This window comes from Chlamydotis macqueenii, chromosome 2 (assembly GCF_036417535.1).
Source record: "Chlamydotis macqueenii isolate bChlMac1 chromosome 2, bChlMac1.mat, whole genome shotgun sequence".
NCBI classification, from domain to species: Eukaryota; Metazoa; Chordata; class Aves; order Otidiformes; family Otididae; genus Chlamydotis; species Chlamydotis macqueenii.
In genome coordinates, this window is record NC_141557.1 from 42,753,198 (window position 1) to 42,772,671 (window position 19,474).

Here is a 19,474-nt window from a genome sequence, read left to right on the forward strand (position 1 = left end):
TATTTCTTGCTGTGTGCAGTTTCTTACTAAATCTATTCCCTTGATAAACGCAAGGATGTTCTTGCTATTGGATAGAATAGCTGAGTGCAATTGTCACAAACACTAACTACCTTAACCTTCTCACTGCATAGCTGCTGCTGCTGTTAAATATTTCCTGGGCTAACAGACATCTTTGGAATTAGTTTTTAAAGGTTTTCTTTTTATATACACAGAACATGGCTGTTAAACAATGGCAACTTGAAGCTATTTAAATGATAACAAGAACAGTGTCAGTTATTTGGATAAACTGTCAGCTTAGAGAGGGAGACCAGCCATCAGTGGATCACTTCAAGGGAGTTTAGAAAATAGAGAAAATTAACCCGCTAGCATAAGCAAGGCCACCAGATCTTCAGAAAGGATAATTGTCCTGCTACCTCGCTTTGTGCACAAGTGTTAACATTGGTACTAGATGTCAAGAGGCTACCTACCCTGCCAACTTTTCCTCCCCTGAAGACAGATTCTCCTTTCATGTCCTTAATCGCTTTAAATTCAAAATGTGGTGAGTTGATACCGATTTATGAGGCATCTTGGTAATCACTTACCAGCCTTGTCGCATGACTGGCATTATTTATTTTGAAATTTATTAATTGATAGAAAGTGTCAGCTCCACTGTCCACATTAATTTCTGAGAGCTTCCACTCCAGCACAAAGTGATGGATGTGAAGAAGGGATCAGGTGCTGCTGCAAGGCAGTGGGCTTCAGCTGAGCGATGCTGCGCTGAGATCGTGGTGCTTTGCATCCCCTTCTTGATGGGGCACTTCTGTGCGTCTCTGCCTAGCATCCCACTCCTGCTTACCCACCTTGCCTGCTCTGGACAAGTGTGTTTGTCCTTTTGTGTTAGCACTGTCCCTCCTTGGTGACAACGAAAGCATGACCAAGCCCTTGGACCATAAAGGGGTGTCTGTCTCTTAGGGTGCGTGGGATGGGGAACGGAGCTGATCTTGCATGCACCTCCTACCCGATGCCACCCTGTAGCTATAAATGCAGCTAAGGCACTTTCAAGCCCTTGGCTGCTGAAGGCAAATATTGTGGGCTTAGGCTGGAGAAAGTGTTGATAGTTTTTTGGTGGTGGTGGATTTTTGTTCTGTAGTGGGGTTTTGCTTTTGTTTTTCAAGGAAGCTAAGTTCATTTTAAAAAAATCTGTAAATAAGAGTGTTAGGCTAGGATCACAGGCAGCAAAAGAAAGCTAGTTTGGATGTTTGTTTGAGTAAGATCAGCTACTGCTGAAGGTGAAAGTAGTTTGTCCTGTCCTGATTTCAGTAATGAATGTTGTATGTATTTAAAAAAGTGCTGATAAATAATGAAATATTTCACTTGAAATTTGAAGTTATGAAATTATTCAGAAACAGCCACATAATTTTGTTAGTACTTTTGTTAGTAATTTTTCAGTGCAGCGAAGAAAACCCTGGTGCCTGAATTGTTGACAAAAAAAATAAATAAAACTCCCTTAAACTTGTCTGTAAGCATTTCTTCCTTAATTTTCAACTTCCTTTTTCTTTATTGTTCTGTTTGTAACAAAGCTGGGCCTGATTTTTGTTGCCACTAGTTTGATGAATGGCTTGAAAGGAATTGATGGCGATGGCCTTGTTTGCTCCTTAGCTGTTGTGGGAGGGGAGGGGGTCTTGTGTGTGTTTGTTTTTAATTCCCTTTTGTTGGCATAAATGGTTCTTATTAAACGTTAAGGCCAGTTCACAAACTTGGGATGTTCGGTGAGAACTTCTAATCCAGAGGCCTTTTTTTTTTTTTCTTTTTAATTTAAAATGTCTTTAAATTGGGACTTAAGTTTAAACTGTCAGAAATGTTATCGTGATCAAGTAAGTAGCTGATAAACACTATTTTAGCAAGTAGGGTGCTAGCCTGTGGAGCTGTCTGCTGCCGGGGCGTCTTGAAGTAAAATGCTGTGGCTAATTTTAAAAAAGCTACGAACATTTTAGGACCAAAAATAGCAATGTTTGTAATTAGGGATACTAAAATAGAAGAGTCTGATCCCTCGAGATTTGCAGAAAAAAAATCTCTTTCTCTCCCTACCTCAGGTCTGCTGAAATCCCTGTGGCTTCAGCGCATCCAGGGCGCTGCCTTGGGAATTGGTGACCAAACCAGAGCCTTGCTCCAGGGAGAAGTTGCCCTTTTCCTCAGCCACGGGCACGCTGCTGCAGCAAGAGGAGTAGATGAGAGAGTGGAGCTGAGCTAGAACTGAGCCCGTGAGGTGATGAGCTTAGAAGCAGGTTGTCAGAGCTTTGTCTAAGTTGGATCATAATGGCTAGATGCGCTCCTGTTGTATGAGATGTAGTGTTATACTACACTGTGACATATGTCTGGGTTTTTTTTTTTGTGTCTGTGCAAAGGACTGTTCCTGCTTCTCTTATGCAGGAGAAGTAAAGGTCCTAAATGAGTTGATAATTTGTCTATGCTTTCTTTTCGTGTGCGGACCGTGATGCACCTTCAGCAGATTTAATTCTACCCTTCAGAAGAATATGACCTGGTGTTTTATCTTTCGAGTCTTGCAATCAGCTGCACCTCAGTAGTGCAGGAGGGAGAGATGTGGCCTGCGAAGGAGTTTGCAATACTCCCGGGTGAAATGTAGGGTAACAGTTATCAATGAGATGGATCCACTGAAAGGTTTGTGTTGTCTGTGCAGAAGTGTGCTAGAATAAATAGGCATCTGGTAAGACAGTGGTGCCTAATAAAAAAAAATATCTGTAGCATAGACATGAAGTAATATGGTTCAGGCCAGACTGGGTTGTGAAGGAGCATATTTAGAGGTGGTCGTCTTTTTAACTGTGCAGAAAGCAAATTATAATGCGAGTAACAGGTGACATATCATGAGAAGCTGCTTGTGGAAGCGTCCTTTAATTCTAAACTGTTATGGAGATGAAAGTATTCAGACTCCACCTTTAGGAACATATTGTATTTCCCTATTTATGTTTGTTTCCTATCATGTGATGAGGTGCAAGGGAAGGTGTTGCTTTCTAATTTTAGCCTTGCAGACTGTCACTGCAGAAATCTGGCAGTTAACGCTTTTGGAGGGTAGTGCTTTAAGGAAAACCAGACTATACTGTGTATCATCGTACTTGATGCTGTTGCGGGGCGGGGGAATATTTCAAAGCCTTGTTTTCCTGACTTGTGGTAATATACTAGTTAGCTTCCCACAGAAAAATTATGAAAGACCGTAAAAAGCATTAATGAGAAAAGAAAAAATGTTTATTTGCTGAAGAAATATATGATATGGAGTCCAAGAAATGCAGTGAATGTGTATGTGTAGCTTCATAGCCATTGCCGTATTTTTCAGAGCTATAATACTAATAGCAGGAATCACTCTCCATGTTGACCCTCACCTGTACTTGCCCCTTTCACTGTCAGAGCTTGAATGACTCCTGCTCTTCCAGATGCTAAGAGGTGTCCTTATGTAGGAGCTGATGTTCAGAAGTGGGGAGGGAGAGAAAGGGAGGAGGACACCAGGAGGCCACTTAGGGCTCAGAAACCCTCAGTGTACAGCCTGCAAGGGAACTTCTTAAATTGTGGTCATCCTTGCCAGACCAGTCAGTTGGTCTGATGGCTGTAGAGGTTCTTCCAGATGTGTTGGAAGCAGGTTGAGGTCTTGAGTGTTGGTAGCCAGAGATGGGGACAGAGAGAGCCAGGCTTTGTATGGCAGCAGAAAGTGGTGGCAGGGTTCCCTCTCAGGGATGCCATGTTGCTGCATATATTTCCTCCTCTCAGCAGAGTTTTGTGTGTTGGGGGTAGTAGGGTGAGGGAATTGGAATGATAAATGAACCTTAGTGAAATATATAATAACCTGATAGCAGGTTATTTCCTTCATGGAAGGACTTTTTGCCCTGCAAGAGCTTCATTAGCCCAGGTTTAAGAAATGAAATTTAATGGTAAGCCATCACAGACAAAACACTAGTCATATGAGGGATAACACAGATATTTAACATCAGTAGAGTTAAAAGAATATCTATATATTTTTAGTCTAGGATTCCCTTTTTCCTGTTTTTCTTTTAGGTGAAATCCCTAAGAAGAAATATTTTTGAATAGGAATTTGTTTTTCAAAGTGTGCTAAAAACATCTAGCACTTCTAATAATCTGACTCTGTATTTTGGCACATGCATCACCATGTCAACGATGTTTCTATTTACTTGCAAAAAGATGTGATAGCAATCCCTGTGGCTGGGTGGCTGCCACCTCCTCATGTTTTTGAGGATTACCCATGTAAGACGTGGGATGCAGTATGACAGAGTTTCACAGAAAAATGTTCTGAGTGGTCGGAAGAAGGTGGAAAAAAAACATTGCAAAATTTTCCTTGTAAAAAAAGAATGGAGAGAAGAAGCAGCAATTCCTTTTTTTTTTTTTTTTTTTTTTTGGTGGCAGATTTAAAATAATGTATTTTTTTTTTTTAATATAAAATTTAATTCTAAACCTGATTCCTGCAAAGAGATTTTTAGAGGACTAAAGTCTAAATGGGTCAGATCATAGAAAAGGTGTTGGGTTATGTGTTAGGTTGATGGTCCAAATACAGCCTCTGGTTGGAAAGTCCCAGAGTGAAAGGTATACTGGGAATAATTATTCTTGGCTTGTATTTCGTATGCCATTTCCCAAAATGCCTGTTTTTTCCCAAATGTAAAGCTCTCTGCTAGGTGGGCTTTTTGTTTTCCCAAATGTGGTGTTTCTTACAGAAAGTAACTGTCACCTTCTGTTATCAGACTGTTAATTATGTTAATGGCAGTTAAGGTTACAGAGTCAAGGAGTCAGAAGTTAGAAAACGTTGAACTTCATGAGCCTGTGCGGTCTGAATTTGGATCCTGTGTGAGTAGTGACCACCACATGGTCATTTGAGTACTTGGTTAGGTATGTTCTGCTTTCCCCAAGACTCCAGCCTTTGCAGAGGTATTCAGCGATAGTTTAGTTCCTTATCTTGTAAGCAGAATTCAGTCCTGCAGCTGGCCTCAGACACACCTTGGAGACCTGCAGTATTTGCGCTGATGTCTTTCAGTGTACCGTTGCAGTTTTAAGATCACTGAAGAAGTTATTTTTCAAGTTTTCTTGGGCCAAATTCCTCCAAATTGAGTGTTGCGTTGTAATTACCACTCTAGATCTATTGTGTGTGTTGCTTATGCATTGAGCCTAGATACCCTGAGTACCTGATCTGAGTACACTGCCCGTTGGGAGCTATACCTTGATATGATTGGGGGAGTCAGATTGCCTCCCCCATTTAAAGAAGAAGGTAAAAAAATCTGTTCTAACTAGGGATGCATTTAATTTAAAATCCTATCAAAATTGAATTTTGATTATCTGACGGTAGCTAGTAGTGGCACTAATTGTGTAACTTTTAGTCTGAGAGATTTTTAAAGATCTGCCAGTTTATTTAATTTCGAATAATTGAGAACCAGACTGCCTTTAAAATGATGCTACTCTTTTCTTAGACAGTGTTTCCTTAGGCTACCGTGTAGATCATCGAAGAAGTTGAGGAATAGGATTTTCAGCATTTCTAATTCCTTTAACTCAAGGATATTGCATTGATGTAAATGCTACTGCTGCTGAAATCTGTGTGGAACATTGTTGTTTAATAATGACTTTTAGCAAATGAAGTAAAGTTGAGGTCAAATCATAACAAAGCGATAAAGTTCAGATGCTTTGTGTACAGTTAGATTATAGGATGTATCTGCACCTGCAGAAAACACTTAGTAGACATTTGTTCTGTAGGTAAACTTGAGGGCTTTTAGCGTACATAATGCGTGAGGTGAAGGAGTTCTGTGCTGAGTACTTCCTTCTTATTGCACTGGATGTACTGATATTAATATTTTGAGTTAGTCTTTTTCTCTAGTCAGTCAACTGCTCCCTGCAGTTTGGTGTTATCTGCATTCTCGGTGAGGGTGCACTCCCAGCTTGTTGGTGATGGTACCATGTTGCAAGCCTTGCTAAAGTCAGGGTAAACAACATCCGCTCCTCTCCACCGATCTGTAGAGCTGGTTCTCTCAACACAGAAGGCAAGAAAGTTGGCCAAGTGTTATTTGCCCTTGGCCTCATGGTGACGTTGGCCGTGTCCCTTGCGGTCGTTGTTGAGCAACCTATAAATGGCTTCCTGGAGTAGTGTCTAACTTAATGCTCCTCTTCGGGGGCAGCACCTCTCACCTCAGGCCCTACTACGAGGCAGAGAGACCTGAGAGACCTGGCAGCAGGCCTTGCCAGTGGAGACCGAGGCAAAGAAAGCCCCGAGAGCCTCCATCTGTTCCATGTCCTTTGTCACTAGTCCTTTGCCCTGTTCAGCAGTGGGCAAATGTTTTCTTGGTCTTCCTTTTGCTGCCAACGTGCCCATAGATGACCTTATTGCCCTGGTAACCAATTTCTGTTCCAGCTGGTAACACGGTGTGTTACTGTTAAAATCTGATTATTGTTTTATTAGAAGTATTGTAGCTGTCCCTCTTCCCCATTCTTTTTTTTTTTATGTAAACTATTTCTCATTTTAGACTTGATTTTTTTCTCCTTTTTTTTTTTTTTGTGCACATGAGTCTATGACAGCAGTGTTAAATGTACTCCTTTAGAGTATTTATTTGTACCTGATTTGAAATATAAAACTTAATGTTACCTACTAACATTCTTCAAGCTTCTGTTCTAAAGCTTGGTACAACATTTATTAAGAAAATGTATTAAGGAGACTTTTGTTCTTATTTTACTTATCCCAATTTAACATTTGAAATTACTTCAAGTACATGTTCTTTCCAGAGGAAAAAAATGCAGACTTAAAAAATAAATCATGCGTGAATGAAGAATATCAGAAGGTCAAAAAGCCAGAAATCTAACAGAAGAGATTGGAGGCAATGTTGCAATGCAGAAGGAAATTTAAGCTCTTGTTTACCAAGAAATATATAATTTGGATGAAAAACATAGTAAATACCGATGAATGTGTTAGAATCTTTTTTTTTTTTTTTTTTTAAAAAAACTTTCTGGTTTGTTTCAGGGATTTTAACATGTATCCTGTTACTCCGAATTCCTATTGCTTGCAACAGGAGTACCTCATTAGCCCAATTAGTGTTCCATTGGATTTTACACAGATGCATAATGAAGCGTCTGAGTCCCCATGTTGCAAGGTTCTTCACCTCTGAGCACACAAGTTTAGATTCTTCGGATTTTTACGCACAGTATGGAAAAAGTGCATGGCACAAAGCCCAAAATGGTTTAGGCGAAACATTTTCAGCTGAATCTGTGTATGTTAGCAAGATACTTGGATCATCATCCCACAACATTTAGCAGAAAATAATGATGATTTTAGGAAACTGAGAAAAGCAAGGTAACGCAATAAAATTAAATTTTTTTGCACTGGTTATGAGCCGTTCTAAGCGCATCAGAAAAAAAGAGAGTAGGTTACTTTTACCAAACTGCAAGTTAGTTTTATATGAATATTTTGATTGACTCAACATTGCTGAGTGCATGAGTCAAATGACATTTGAAACTTTGGACAAGTACAGAAGCACAATCTGTTATTGAAGAACGGGGAAGAGACTGAGAACTTAAACCATAGTAAATTTAGGCCTTCCCCGCACGTCAGTATGAGGAGTGTTAAAAACCAGAGATGGTGGAAACATTGAAGAAAGAAGTAGCAATTAGAAGGGGAAGGACTTGCTGAATTATACTGAATTACAGTATAAGTATTTTGATGAGTCTTTTATATATCTAACCAGCAGGGCAGGTTTATGCATATTCAGATTCACTGATTTTGAAGCAAAATGGACATTCTGAAGTTATTTTTACTTTAAAAAAAAAAAAAAAAATTTTCATTTACCTTCTAGCAAAAACAGATGTCAGGATCTCACCAGCTGCTAAGCAGTAGTTGTCATCTTCCAGTGACTTTAAGTATTACAAAATTTAGGTGGAGATTTTTATTATTCAGTAGTCCTGTGGACATTCCCAGGACCTCCAGTCATGACAACAAAGCAAAGTACGTGCTGGGCAGTAACTGCTGTGGCATCTAGTTACACAGGTGGTCAAATACCCCTGAGGATGGGGTGATCAGTTTGGACCTCTGCCTCAGTCTGCATTTGGTGTGAATATAGGATGTATCTTGAGGATTTAGTGCTCTGGCACTGAGGTTCAACCTAAGATACATATGTTTTCCTAATAATAGTATGAATGGAAACAAAAACATAAAAACATTTTATTTCACAGATTCAAGAAGGTAGCAGTGCTGGGATTTTTACACGCCCACAGCATGCTTGTTAAATTCATCCTCAAAACCAGTATCACTTATAGAAAGGTGAATTTTAAAGGAAAAAAATAGAAATGCCTGTAAATAAATTGAGTGCAATTCTGAAAATTCTGAAAATAGAATAAAGACGTTCTATATTTTTGCATTAATTACTTTGTTTATTTAGTTAATTTTGCCTCAAGTGTATTTGATGGAGTTCTAGAAGAAAATGTAAACGTAAATTACAGTAGATGGTTCTTAAATCAAAGAAAATTAATGGCATTTTCCACACTACCTCCCATGTCTGCAGAATGAAATCTAGAGAGAACTGAGATTTTTATAAGACATCAGAGTCTACAGTAACAAAGTGCAGAATGTTCATCTGTATTCCACTTCCTTAGCATATGAGTTTAAGCACTTAGTGACACTAGCTGAAAATATATGTGCTTAAATCTCAAAATGTGTTATGGCAAATCTTGCTGACCTTCCCAGGTACCTAATGTTTTGTGTGCTTCTGGGATGCTGGTAGTGTGATGCTCAAAGCTGCCTTTGACCTGATGAAGTTCTGGAATTCACCTCATTACCAAGTTCCTTTAAGGCTTGCAGAAACCCATTTCTTCACCTCACTCTTTACGTGGGCCTAGACAGTTTCCTAGCTCATGTATGATGGTGACTTCATTATAAAGCCCACTCTCTTACACAGACAACTCATTTTAAGAAGTACCTAGAACAGATGTTCCTAATGTGGGGTTTCAGGCCCAGCTGCCTGCGGTGAGCCCTATGCCTGGCCACCCCGGCTTCCCTGCCTCCCTTAGCCTTTTGTGGTACACTATTCAGGGCTGTCACAAGTGTGAAGATGCCCAGCACCACCTTGGCCAACAATCTCTGTAGGCTGACACCTAAATCCTAACTGCTACCGTTAGATTCTTATCCCAGCTGTATCAGCTTACTGTTGGAAGGCTTTCTAGCTGTCCTTTAAGTGACATTACAGACATCATTCTTATGAAGTTGGTTCTCTTCTGTTCTTCCTAAGCAAGGAATTAAAGAATCATAGAACAGTTTGGGTTGGAAAGGGACTTTTAAAGATCTTCTAGTCCAACCCCTCTGCAAGGAGCAGGGACGTCTTCCACTAGATCACATTACTCAGAGCCCCGTCCAACCTGGCCTTGAATTAGGTATCAACTGTAATGGCTTCTACGGGGAATTTTTTTTAAAAGCTATTTGCTATCATGAACTTGTTAGAGGAGTTTGCTCTGGAAGCAATAATGTGGTGAGGTTTGTGATGGCTCATATCTTCTGTGGGCATCCTCGGGTCCCTGGCCTGAGAGCAGTGTGTTGCTGTAACTCAAGGGATTCCAAAGCAAATATGAACTCCAGCTATTGTGGAATGTCCCAAATTCTGTCCTGATGGTGTCACACTGTTATCTTTGGGACAGACCTTTCCCAAACTCTGTGTTTTGCGGATTCCTTTGGCTGCAAGAGAGGAGGCATAGCTCATCTTTATATAGCACTGGGTGGAGGGAGCAGAGGTTCCCCATACACATCTACAAAATATTGTTGTGGTAACATGGGGAGATGATGGAGACTGTTCCTGGGGAGCTTGGCCACCCTTGATTCCTTCATCCCACCAACGCTCATGTCAGTGACAGATTTGCTGCTTAATTCTTCCATAAGAAAGACAAACTGTGAAGATTTGGGTTGGATTTTGAAAACCCTTTTTGGTTGGGCTTTTATTCGGCAAAATGAAAACACATCTGCTTCAGATTTCTGCTCACCAAAATCTCAAGTGGAGAGGAAGGAGATTATATCAATGTTTTGGTTTTGTTCTGTGCTTTAAGTTCAGTTCTATGTGATGGACTTTTATTATACTCAGGTTCTTGCACCAGTACTGATGCTGTGGTACGTGTGGACTGTGTGCAGAAAAGCAATGTAGTGAAGCACGTGTCTCCTACATCTCATTTCCAAGATGCTTTTAGTCTGCCACATGTAAACAAAACCCCAGAGTGTAGATATAGTTTCTCAGAACCAAAAATGTGTTTGTTTTTGCAGACACTGGGAGAGTTAAGTATCAGCCTTTTGATCTGCGTTTTTATTCTAAACCTTCAAATGGACCAACAACTTACCGTTGTAGCCCAAAAATTGGCTACATGGAAATGTAAACACAAACAATAATTTCTGCTTAAATTTGTTATTTTTCCCCTCATTTTTTACTACAAAGATTTTGTGTCATAGGCAGTAATTGCTGTCATATTTTGATCTGTGCTCTAAAATATTCTTATTAGGGGAATTGTAATGTTTTATCATCTGGATTGCTCAGACTTAGTATTTTTAAGATCTAGATTCTGTTCACATCTAGTCTCAGTACATCAATAAAATATGAATGAATTGGATAATGAAGCAATAACACTAATTTATGTCGAAGAATATAGGATATTGTTTACGAGTTTGCCAAAGTGCCAAAATACTTTATCTACAGAAGGAATCCTTTTTCTCCCTTGCTGAGAAATAAATAATGCTCCAGGAATGGTCTGTCACAGGAGCCTCCTGCCATGAAATAAATGGGAGGAGACAAGGCTGTGAAGGTTACTTTCAGCTCTGGAAAAATATTTACTTGGTGACACAGCTCTTATTCCTAGTCTTTGGCTTTTTAGTGCTAAGGACTAAATTGTACCCTCCTGTCTGTACGTGAGAAGCCCTAAATTCAGGGAAGCTACCATAGTTTAGTCTAGAGTGACAGGCAGTCCATGGATAAAGAGAAAATCGCTTATGAGGGATGAGTAGTTTTATCTTTGGTATAGCAACTCTGAGAGAGGAGAGGGCAAAGGGCTGAAGTTGGTAGCTCGGCAGCTTACATCTATTTAGTGACCAAAACCCAGGGGGGCAGTGATGGCCGGGGCATTATCATTCTGCAAATGATGCTCTTCGACTCTGTGCCGTTCCTTTGTCTTGGACTGTTTTTTGTTGGGGCCTGTTCATTCTCAGGCAAGATAACCATCTCCTAATGAGAGTCTCTCCTAATGATATGTGCTCTAACCCACCTTATTATTTAAACTATGTCGTACTTCAAAATAAGTCACTTTCCACCTGACCAGTTTGGTTTTCAAGTTTCCTGTTGGTAATGGTGGGAGTGGAGTGATATATGGATTGATGTATTTCAGTCTGTCTTGGTGGAAATAGAAGATACTGTGATCAATGAGAAAATTTTCAAGCTTCTAGTGTATGTCACCCTGGCTAATGATTGCTAAACTCTCAGTGCTCTTAACGATAGCCAAGAAGAGTGAACTGTTGTTGTTTTTTGCTTGCTTGCTTGGTTTTAATGCAGAAAACCCTAAAATGAGACCTACTTTGCAGTTATTGTCCAATAAAGGACTTTTCCCTCTTCCCATGGATTCCTTGCTTTCTATGTATTGTCTACCTGTAAATGCTTATAAAATGCTAAAAGCTGGACAGTCATGATTTGCAAGAGAAGTATATTTTAGAACAGAGAAAATTGAGCCAAATTGTGCCTGAGCTTATGCTTTATAGACTTCTAGTGCTTTGTGCCAGATTCAAGGGAATTGTAAGCCCCAGGAGTATTTAGCCTACTAATTTCAACAGCTTTGTGTGTGAAACAAAGATCTGAAAGTATCTTACTGACCCATCAAATCCCAATCTTAATCAGACTTTTGAATGACTACTGTGCCTATTAGAGGACTAGGGTTTTGGTGTCTTTTTTTTTTTTTTTTTTTTTTTTTTTTCCCCATAATTGTCATTTTTCACAAGTGAAAAGAAAGGCTAAGCAAAACACAATGACACCTTTTTCCTATGGACTAAAGATATCTTTTGGAATAGAATTAAAAAAAAAAAATCTGTGTATGCAAGAAGCATGAGCTTCATAGCACTGTGATTGCATAATTCTAAGTTTGTTTTTAAATAAAATTTAAAAAGAATAATGAGAAAGCTAATTGGATTGTCATTTTATTTAAACATTAAAATTATTTCATTCATTCAGTTTAGATACAGGATAGCAAAATCATTGCATGCAGAAATCATTTTTATCTGGAGAAGAATTAGGGATAGCTTTAGCTTTTAAGTTAAATTTTAATATTTTTTCCTCATCTTTAGATAATGTTGCAGTCCTCAATAGTGTCTTTCATCCAATAATCACAGAGCATTATATAAGCCTTGAGAAGGTAAGGAAGAATCATTACAGATTGGTAAACTGAGACATAAGGAATCCAAATGACCTGCTTGGAGTGGCACAGCAATGCAGTGGCAGTACAGAGAGCGTAACCCAGCAGCTCTGACTCACCGGTCTTCTCGTATCCAGCAAATCGCTTTTAAAGGCCTTGGAAGTGATCCAGAGAAATCAAAATCCTCTTCAGGTGTTTTCTGGTTTTGCCAGTTGAAAGGCCTGTGATGGAGCAGACTTTGAAGCTTATTGTTTGTCTTCATCTTCTGAGGTTACTTACATTGTCACATGCCATTCCTTTACAAATGGAAAATGTTGCCAAGCAGTGGGTTGTTAGCTCTACAGAAACAGTGCAGGAAGCTTTGTCACTGTGCAGAGAGCTTACAAAATATGTGCACTATTACACCTGTTTGTTTTCTGTTAGGTGTCTAGGCAAAGATCTGCCTATGTAGGGAAGCATCCCAGAGGAGCTCTGTCTCCCAGGCCTTTGTTGTCCGGATGGGAGCTAGACAATAGTCATGGCTGGATTCTGCAAGACCACTGAATGCCCTACAAACTCTGGAAGAAAATTATGACTCAAGCTCCCCTAACTGCAGCCTTTCTAAGATATACAAGGTTTCTGTGTTGTCAGTTCAATGTTCATCTTTTATTCACTTTTCTGTTCCACCTGGCTGTGGATGAGAAATACAGCTTACCTTCTGGTGCTGCTCCTCACTGAGGAAGCCAACTGAAGGCAGAAGAGTTGCTGTGGCTTCTATCTAATTCTTTTTGTTATATTTACCCTACCTCTCTGTTTTCTCTGCAACTGTGATGACTGTTCTTTGCTTAATATGAGATTTGCCGTTCAGTGAGACCCAAAATCCCATGAGCAGGCTGGTACGTTGGTGGCATCCTCTCATCGTTACTATAATTGGCAAGTAAGAACCCTCCAGCTCTCAAAAATTACTCCTTTGTACAGTTGGGTGTAAAGAGAACAGTGTTTTTGTAGCGTGAGCTGTAAACTGATATTTGTACAATTTATTTGTATTTACTTCACCTTATTTTATCCTCTCAATCAGGAGCTGAGGGAATTGTGTAGCAATTGCGCTGTAAGCGAGATGAATCTAACAGCTGGAAAATGCTGCATTCAGAGTGAAATGGATAGTGTGTGTTCACAATTGCTTAAATAACGTGTGTTTTAATGCAGCACTGTGTGTCATACTCATTTTTTTTTTAATATAAAATATGCACTACGATAGGAAAAGTCAACGTATCGGTGTTAATGGGGAATTTTTCCAAGACCTTACTTTCAAGTGCATGAAAGAGTATAATTTTGGGATAGCCAAAGGTGAATACAAACAAATTGGCTAGTCCATTAGCATAGCTGTCCAGCTGTATCCCAGGCTCAGAGACCACTCCAAAACCACAAGCCCGACCGCCTCAGAAGCCTGCCAAGGAGCCAGCTGCTGCTAATAAAGCAGACTGTACAACTTGGCATCTGGGGCCTGTGATTCCCATCCAAAAGGAATTGTATGTGAAAAAAAATATTTGAAATTTGTCTTTTAAAATAGTGTTTTGCTTTGGAACAAAAATGCCTTAGACTAAACTTGCAACAAGTGAAAAACTATATGAGAGTGCTGTGGTTGCTATGGGAAGATAAATACCGTTCTTGCGTAAGGAGGTTGGATGTTGGAAGGAGGAGTGTTGTTCATTTAGTAACCAAGAGGCCTCTGGTTCAGCATTTCTGGATTATTGAGTAAGAAAGACCAAGGTACCTCATTATTCATGCTTTAACTGTGCGCACTTGCATGGGACACTTTGTTATGCACTCAACGGTAGGGTTTAAGAACGAGGGTGTGTTCCTGAGACTGGATGAGAATTAAACACATTAATTTCTTATTTTTAAATAATGAAAAAGGAGAAATTTCATTCATTTTTCAAAGATGAAAACAAATCCTATTAGCCAGCCATGCTAAATTAATAAGCTGCTTGGAATAATCTACAAACCAGTTCATTCCCCCCACACTCCCCATTGAATAATGAAGCATGAGAATTGAAAAATGAGTTGGTTGCATTGGTTATTTGAAAAATTAACAGCAAAGCCAGCTCTGAATTCCAGCTCCCTTTTGAAGTAAAATGTGTAGATTTCGCCTAGTACTTTTTTCCTAGCGCTGCAGGTCCTGTGCTTGACTATGTTTGCAAAACATCTTTCCCAGATTTCTACAGCTGGTGTCAGGGTGTTTTGAGCCAGTCTGGAAAACGGTGCTCCTCGTGGCTCTCATGGCAGAGAAGTTAAGTGCTTTGCGCCCAACCACGGAGGGGGCTGATGTCAGAACAAGGCCCAAATTTTCTGCTGTCAGGTGCGCAGGTGGCTCCCCAGGCAATGCCCCGCTTCGATGTCATTCAGGATCTGAGATCGTCATCAGCTTGCCATTTCTTTCTTTCACTCCAGTTATTATGTGGGCATTAAAGAACCAGACCCTTTGCTCATTTGGAGGCAAAACGCATACTTCTGCCGTCAGTCATACACTCCACGGCTCAGGAAATCAGAATTCAAAGCTTTCTTCTGACCTGAAGCTTTTAGTCTGGCAACCAACCAGAAGATGTCATCAGCCCCAGTACAGGCAATTTTGTAATTTTTCAGTGGACTGTATTTTGGGGTCTTGGATATGCATGCAAATTACTGGGGGCTGCAGTGGCTGAGGTTTATCAGTGAAGAGAGTTTGGAGTACAGAAGTGCTTGCTGATTTGAGGAGATCAATGTCCTCCAACGTAGAGTACGGCTGCCTCTGCTCACCCTTAAAGCATCTCTGTAGCCTTAAAATCAGTGTAAATGTAATTCGTGTTCACTTTTAGGTCCCCTTTCGGCTGTTTGAGAGGGATAAAATGTCTTAAGCTTAAATTAGAATTAGGCCCCCAGTGCTTTCCTCTGTGTGAGGATAAAGATCTTATAATAGAATGAAAATTGCTCTTTGTATTTCAAAGGTATATTTCCACTTGTTTTTTTTCTTGCTTATTAGGTTGGTGTGAGAGTAGGCCATTTACTCATTATCCCCTGCTAAGACATATAGAATAATAACAATTAATAATTAAAGTACATAGCACTTTATTGACTTACAGAAAATTCTGTCCTTGCTTTACATCATTTACGTGCATTCGGTGCCTATGGTAAACTTGGAAGTGTGGAGTGAAGCAGGAAGAATGTCACCTTGACCTTGTTTCAATTTTTTTTTTTTTTTTAATTTTACATTACCAGTGCTCAAAATGTGCAAGATTACCATGAGATGCTTTCTGAGCTCTTGATATACTAAAGCCAAACACGTGCTACAAACAGTCACGTCTACGTCTACCATGGCCCGGAACCCTTAGAGATTGAAATACGCTTTCAGCCAGGATGTTTTAAGATGCGTGTGTCTGTATATTTGTTGGAGGTTACCGTTGTCTGCAGTTTTACCCAACCATGGCATGGCTGTGGCATGGAGCTGATTTCCAGGACGTGCCCATGCCACTGGGACTCAGCCGAGGCGGTTCCCTGTACTGGTACTCGAGGCTGCTTCAGCTCTGTGTTTCTGGGAATGACATTGAAGCTCGGGTGGGTGGGGATTACCTGGTGATAAAATGTGTGTGTAGAGAAACATAAGCCGTATGCATTAAGTGCTTTTGATTGTCAGCAAAAATATCTACACTGATACTAGGGGAAGGAATCTCATTCCCCTTTTACTGAAGATGAGAGTGAATGTCATTACTTGCTAGCATGGTGATTGCACCGTCTATTAAACTTATTTTTCCTTCTAGTGAGTCCTACTTGAGTCAGCTAGGCTATATTGCAGAGGAATTCTGATATTCTCACTCTTTAGAAGCGCTAAAGTAGGGCCACTGAAATGAAAGGGGCAGTTGATTAGTGTGATCAGAATTAGTCAGAGACTTAAATATTTTCTCTGTTCAAGGCCTAAATGCAGAATGAGCATATTAGAAGTCACTAAGTGTCATTGCTACTATAATGAAAACTGCTTATGTTTTGCTTTTATTAGTGCATTAGCCCACTGTGGTTAATTTAGCATTGGCCCAGCATTTACCTACAGTTGTGACCATGTGTGCTGCTAGCAGAAGCAGCCGGTCAGCTCGTGGAAGCAGGATTTTCCCCCCCTCAGCAGGCAGTTAGATTTCTGGAGCTCTGACTCCAGTTCCTCTGGCTCTCCAGCCGGAGCCTCGGCCCACAACATCCCCGGCCTCTTCGAGCTTCTCCCCTAGATCTCAGCTTTTCTGCACAGGCCACAGTGGTGACAGGACGTGGCCTCCTCCTTCCAACTACTCCTCCATTCCCCTGACAAGCACTCTGTGCTGTGAGTAAACACACTGATGGTCAGTGAGCTGGGTATGGTTGCAGCAGCTTAATTTCCCTGTTGTTACCTGAGATCGGAGATTTCTTAATTTTTACAGCATATGTGTCTCTCCTTTCACAGCGTGTATTTACCAGGGAGTTAGGAGAGAGTGTTGTTTTCCCTATGAGAATGCCTCCCTTTTTAAGTGATATTTCTCAGTTGTGGTGTGTGGTTTGTGGTTGTTCAATAGTGGGTAAGGTTTTGCAAGCAGGAGGTCCTAGCCTGATCATCTTTTCCAAACTCTGTTTCTCTGTTGTGAAAGATGTCCATAATGACAATCTTTTCAGTCCTTTCTTTGGATTTTTTCCCCTCTCAGGCTGGCTAACTCTCTGCCACCTGACTATGTGTGTACTGGATGCTCCTCGTGATTAGAAAAGACTTAATAGGTTACTAGCATCAGCTCCCCTCCCTTTGGCTAGATACTTGTATTTTTGTCTTAGAGTATTCTTAAACCAGATTGTGGTTAAATTCTTTCTTTAATACCAGTTACTCCTGAGTATCTGTCATTTCACAGCTTTATTTTGTGATCTAGATAAAACAGGCTTATAATTAGCTTCATTAATTCCAGTTTAGAAAAAATAAAGTAAAATAATGTACTTTATAGCTATAGCTAATTCCAAAATCTCAGCCTCATTTTGCATTTTTAAGGTGTTAGTGGCTCAGGGGGTAGGCACACGCGCTGCGGGAGGCGGCAGGGAGGGCAGGAGAAGCATCTCTCAATGCATAGCTCTAGAGTTACCTGGGTAAAGCACATGAGTCTGCCATGCTTTTGATTTGCAGTAACAGCCTTTTTGTTCTGTTTTGTTTCCAGCAGTCCTATGCACCAGCTCCCCACCCCATGGCTCCTCCCAGCCCCAGCACAAACAGCAGCAACAACAGCAGCAACAACAGCAGTGGAGAGCAGTTGAGTAAAACCAACCTGTACATTCGAGGCCTTCCACCCGGCACGACTGACCAGGACCTTATCAAGCTGTGCCAGCCGTAAGTACACTTAAAATACTCAGTGTCTTTGGGTAGGAAAATGTCAAAGCTGGCCTTTCAGTTGACACTTAAGTATGTCCATAAAAAGACATCAGAAGCCTCCTGCACTTGAAGGTTAACCGTTATTCCTTTAGTTTGAACAGCTAATTAATGCCTGTTGAAAACCTCCTGGTAATGAGTGTTGGGAGATAAAGAGGTAAGGGCCTTCTAATTGACTTATGTTTGTTTTCATCTGGTTTCTTTCTTATGTTAAAAGGAGAATTTGCATGGCAAGAAAACCTCCCTAATAGCAGATTTTATAGTTACAATGATATGTGAATCATAACCTGGTGCACAACAAAACATGAGCCTTCCTACCTCAGTTATTTCTCATGTCTTTTGATTGCTGTGTCACACGTTGCTGGGCTCAAAGGTTGAGAAGTATGAAACACACTGAATGTGGCCTTGTAGCAAACATCTAATTAACTGCAGTTCACTGAAAACTGGTGATGTGGAAAGTAGCACCTTCTTCTCCTGGTTTATCTTGAGAGTCATGTTTGCAGATCGTGCTGATAAATATCAATTTAGTTGTGTTTTATTCCTGTTGAAACTGGAGAGGCAGCAGGAAGGAGCTCTTTGCTTCTCATACATCATCAACACAACTGTTTCCTAAAAAGTTGCACCCTGTTACCCCTCCTTAGTCTACTGAATGTAGTGGGTAATATGAGGACAAGTGAGAACCTGATTGTATTTCCAAAGTCTTGATTATTATTGATGACATGTGGGAGGGGAATAATGCAGTTTGACATTCCAACGAGAGATTGTCTGGGTGGAATTCAGGAGAATGTATTTTTTTGTGTTGAAATAAGAATATGGAGAGACTTGAAAAATAAAAATCCACCCTTGTTATGACACAGAACTGCAGTGCTTTTGCCACAGAATAGCCTATTACAGAAGTCAACAGCGTCTCTGATATTTTTTCATCACAAATCAATCTTTCAAACAGAGATCAATAAATGAAGTTTGGTAAAGTAAGGGACAGTCAGGGCTGATCTACTGACTTGAATTCAAATAGCTGGTTTTTTGAAGCTTGCAACAGGAGTAACAGTTTAATGGGATGTTACAATTCTATGTCACTCTGCCTTTACTGATTTTGATGAAAAAATGCTGAAAGACTTTCCGAAGTATGCTTTATGTGGACATGGCTGGCCGGAACTGGAACAAGCAGTGTTACTGAAGTGATATCTGAACTTTAGCAAAGTTATGTGAGCTAGAATCGCTTCTCTGTGACTTTCTCCTACTAAAGCTGCTGCAGGTAGAACTGGCTCATTGTTCACAGGGGTATAGCACGCTGGTGATTTTTCATATTTCACGCAAGCTGAATTGCAAGTGTACCTGTCTGACATTTGTACAAACTACATTCATTGACACTTCCCACCTTTGACAGTCACAGATAATCCCAGTTCAAGGGACAGATCCTCAGCAGGTATAAATTGAGTGTAGTCTACTGACGTTCAAAAATCTATTTTGCTATACATCTTCTTGCAGTCTGACCCTTTCCAAGTTCAGACAAAAGCTTTCAGCCGAGCAGCTGATCAGAAATGAGCTAGCTATTCCTAGAGGAGCCTCACGGCTTTGGCGCTTCGTGTTGCAGTCATGGTGTGAGGCACAAGTTGGCTGTGGTACGAGCAGTGTTACTTGAATCATAAAGCTCGGAGAGCACATCCCTACCCCTTGTCTGCATATGGGAAGTGCACGTCAGAT

At 40.4% G+C, this 19,474-nt stretch overlaps 1 protein-coding gene across 3 annotated transcripts in view; it reads left to right on the top strand.

Annotated features, from left to right (window-relative positions):
- Positions 1-19,474, top strand: part of RBMS3 (RNA binding motif single stranded interacting protein 3) — a 723,800-nt gene that overhangs the window by 346,027 nt on the left and 358,299 nt on the right. For 2 of the 3 annotated variants that reach the window (XM_086742736.1, XM_086742737.1), the window contains one exon: positions 17,562-17,731. In XM_086742736.1, the coding sequence (XP_086598862.1) occupies positions 17,562-17,731 (170 nt within the window). The remainder of the gene's footprint in view (positions 1-17,561; positions 17,732-19,474) is intronic. The other variant, XM_086742738.1, reaches the window with a different exon arrangement.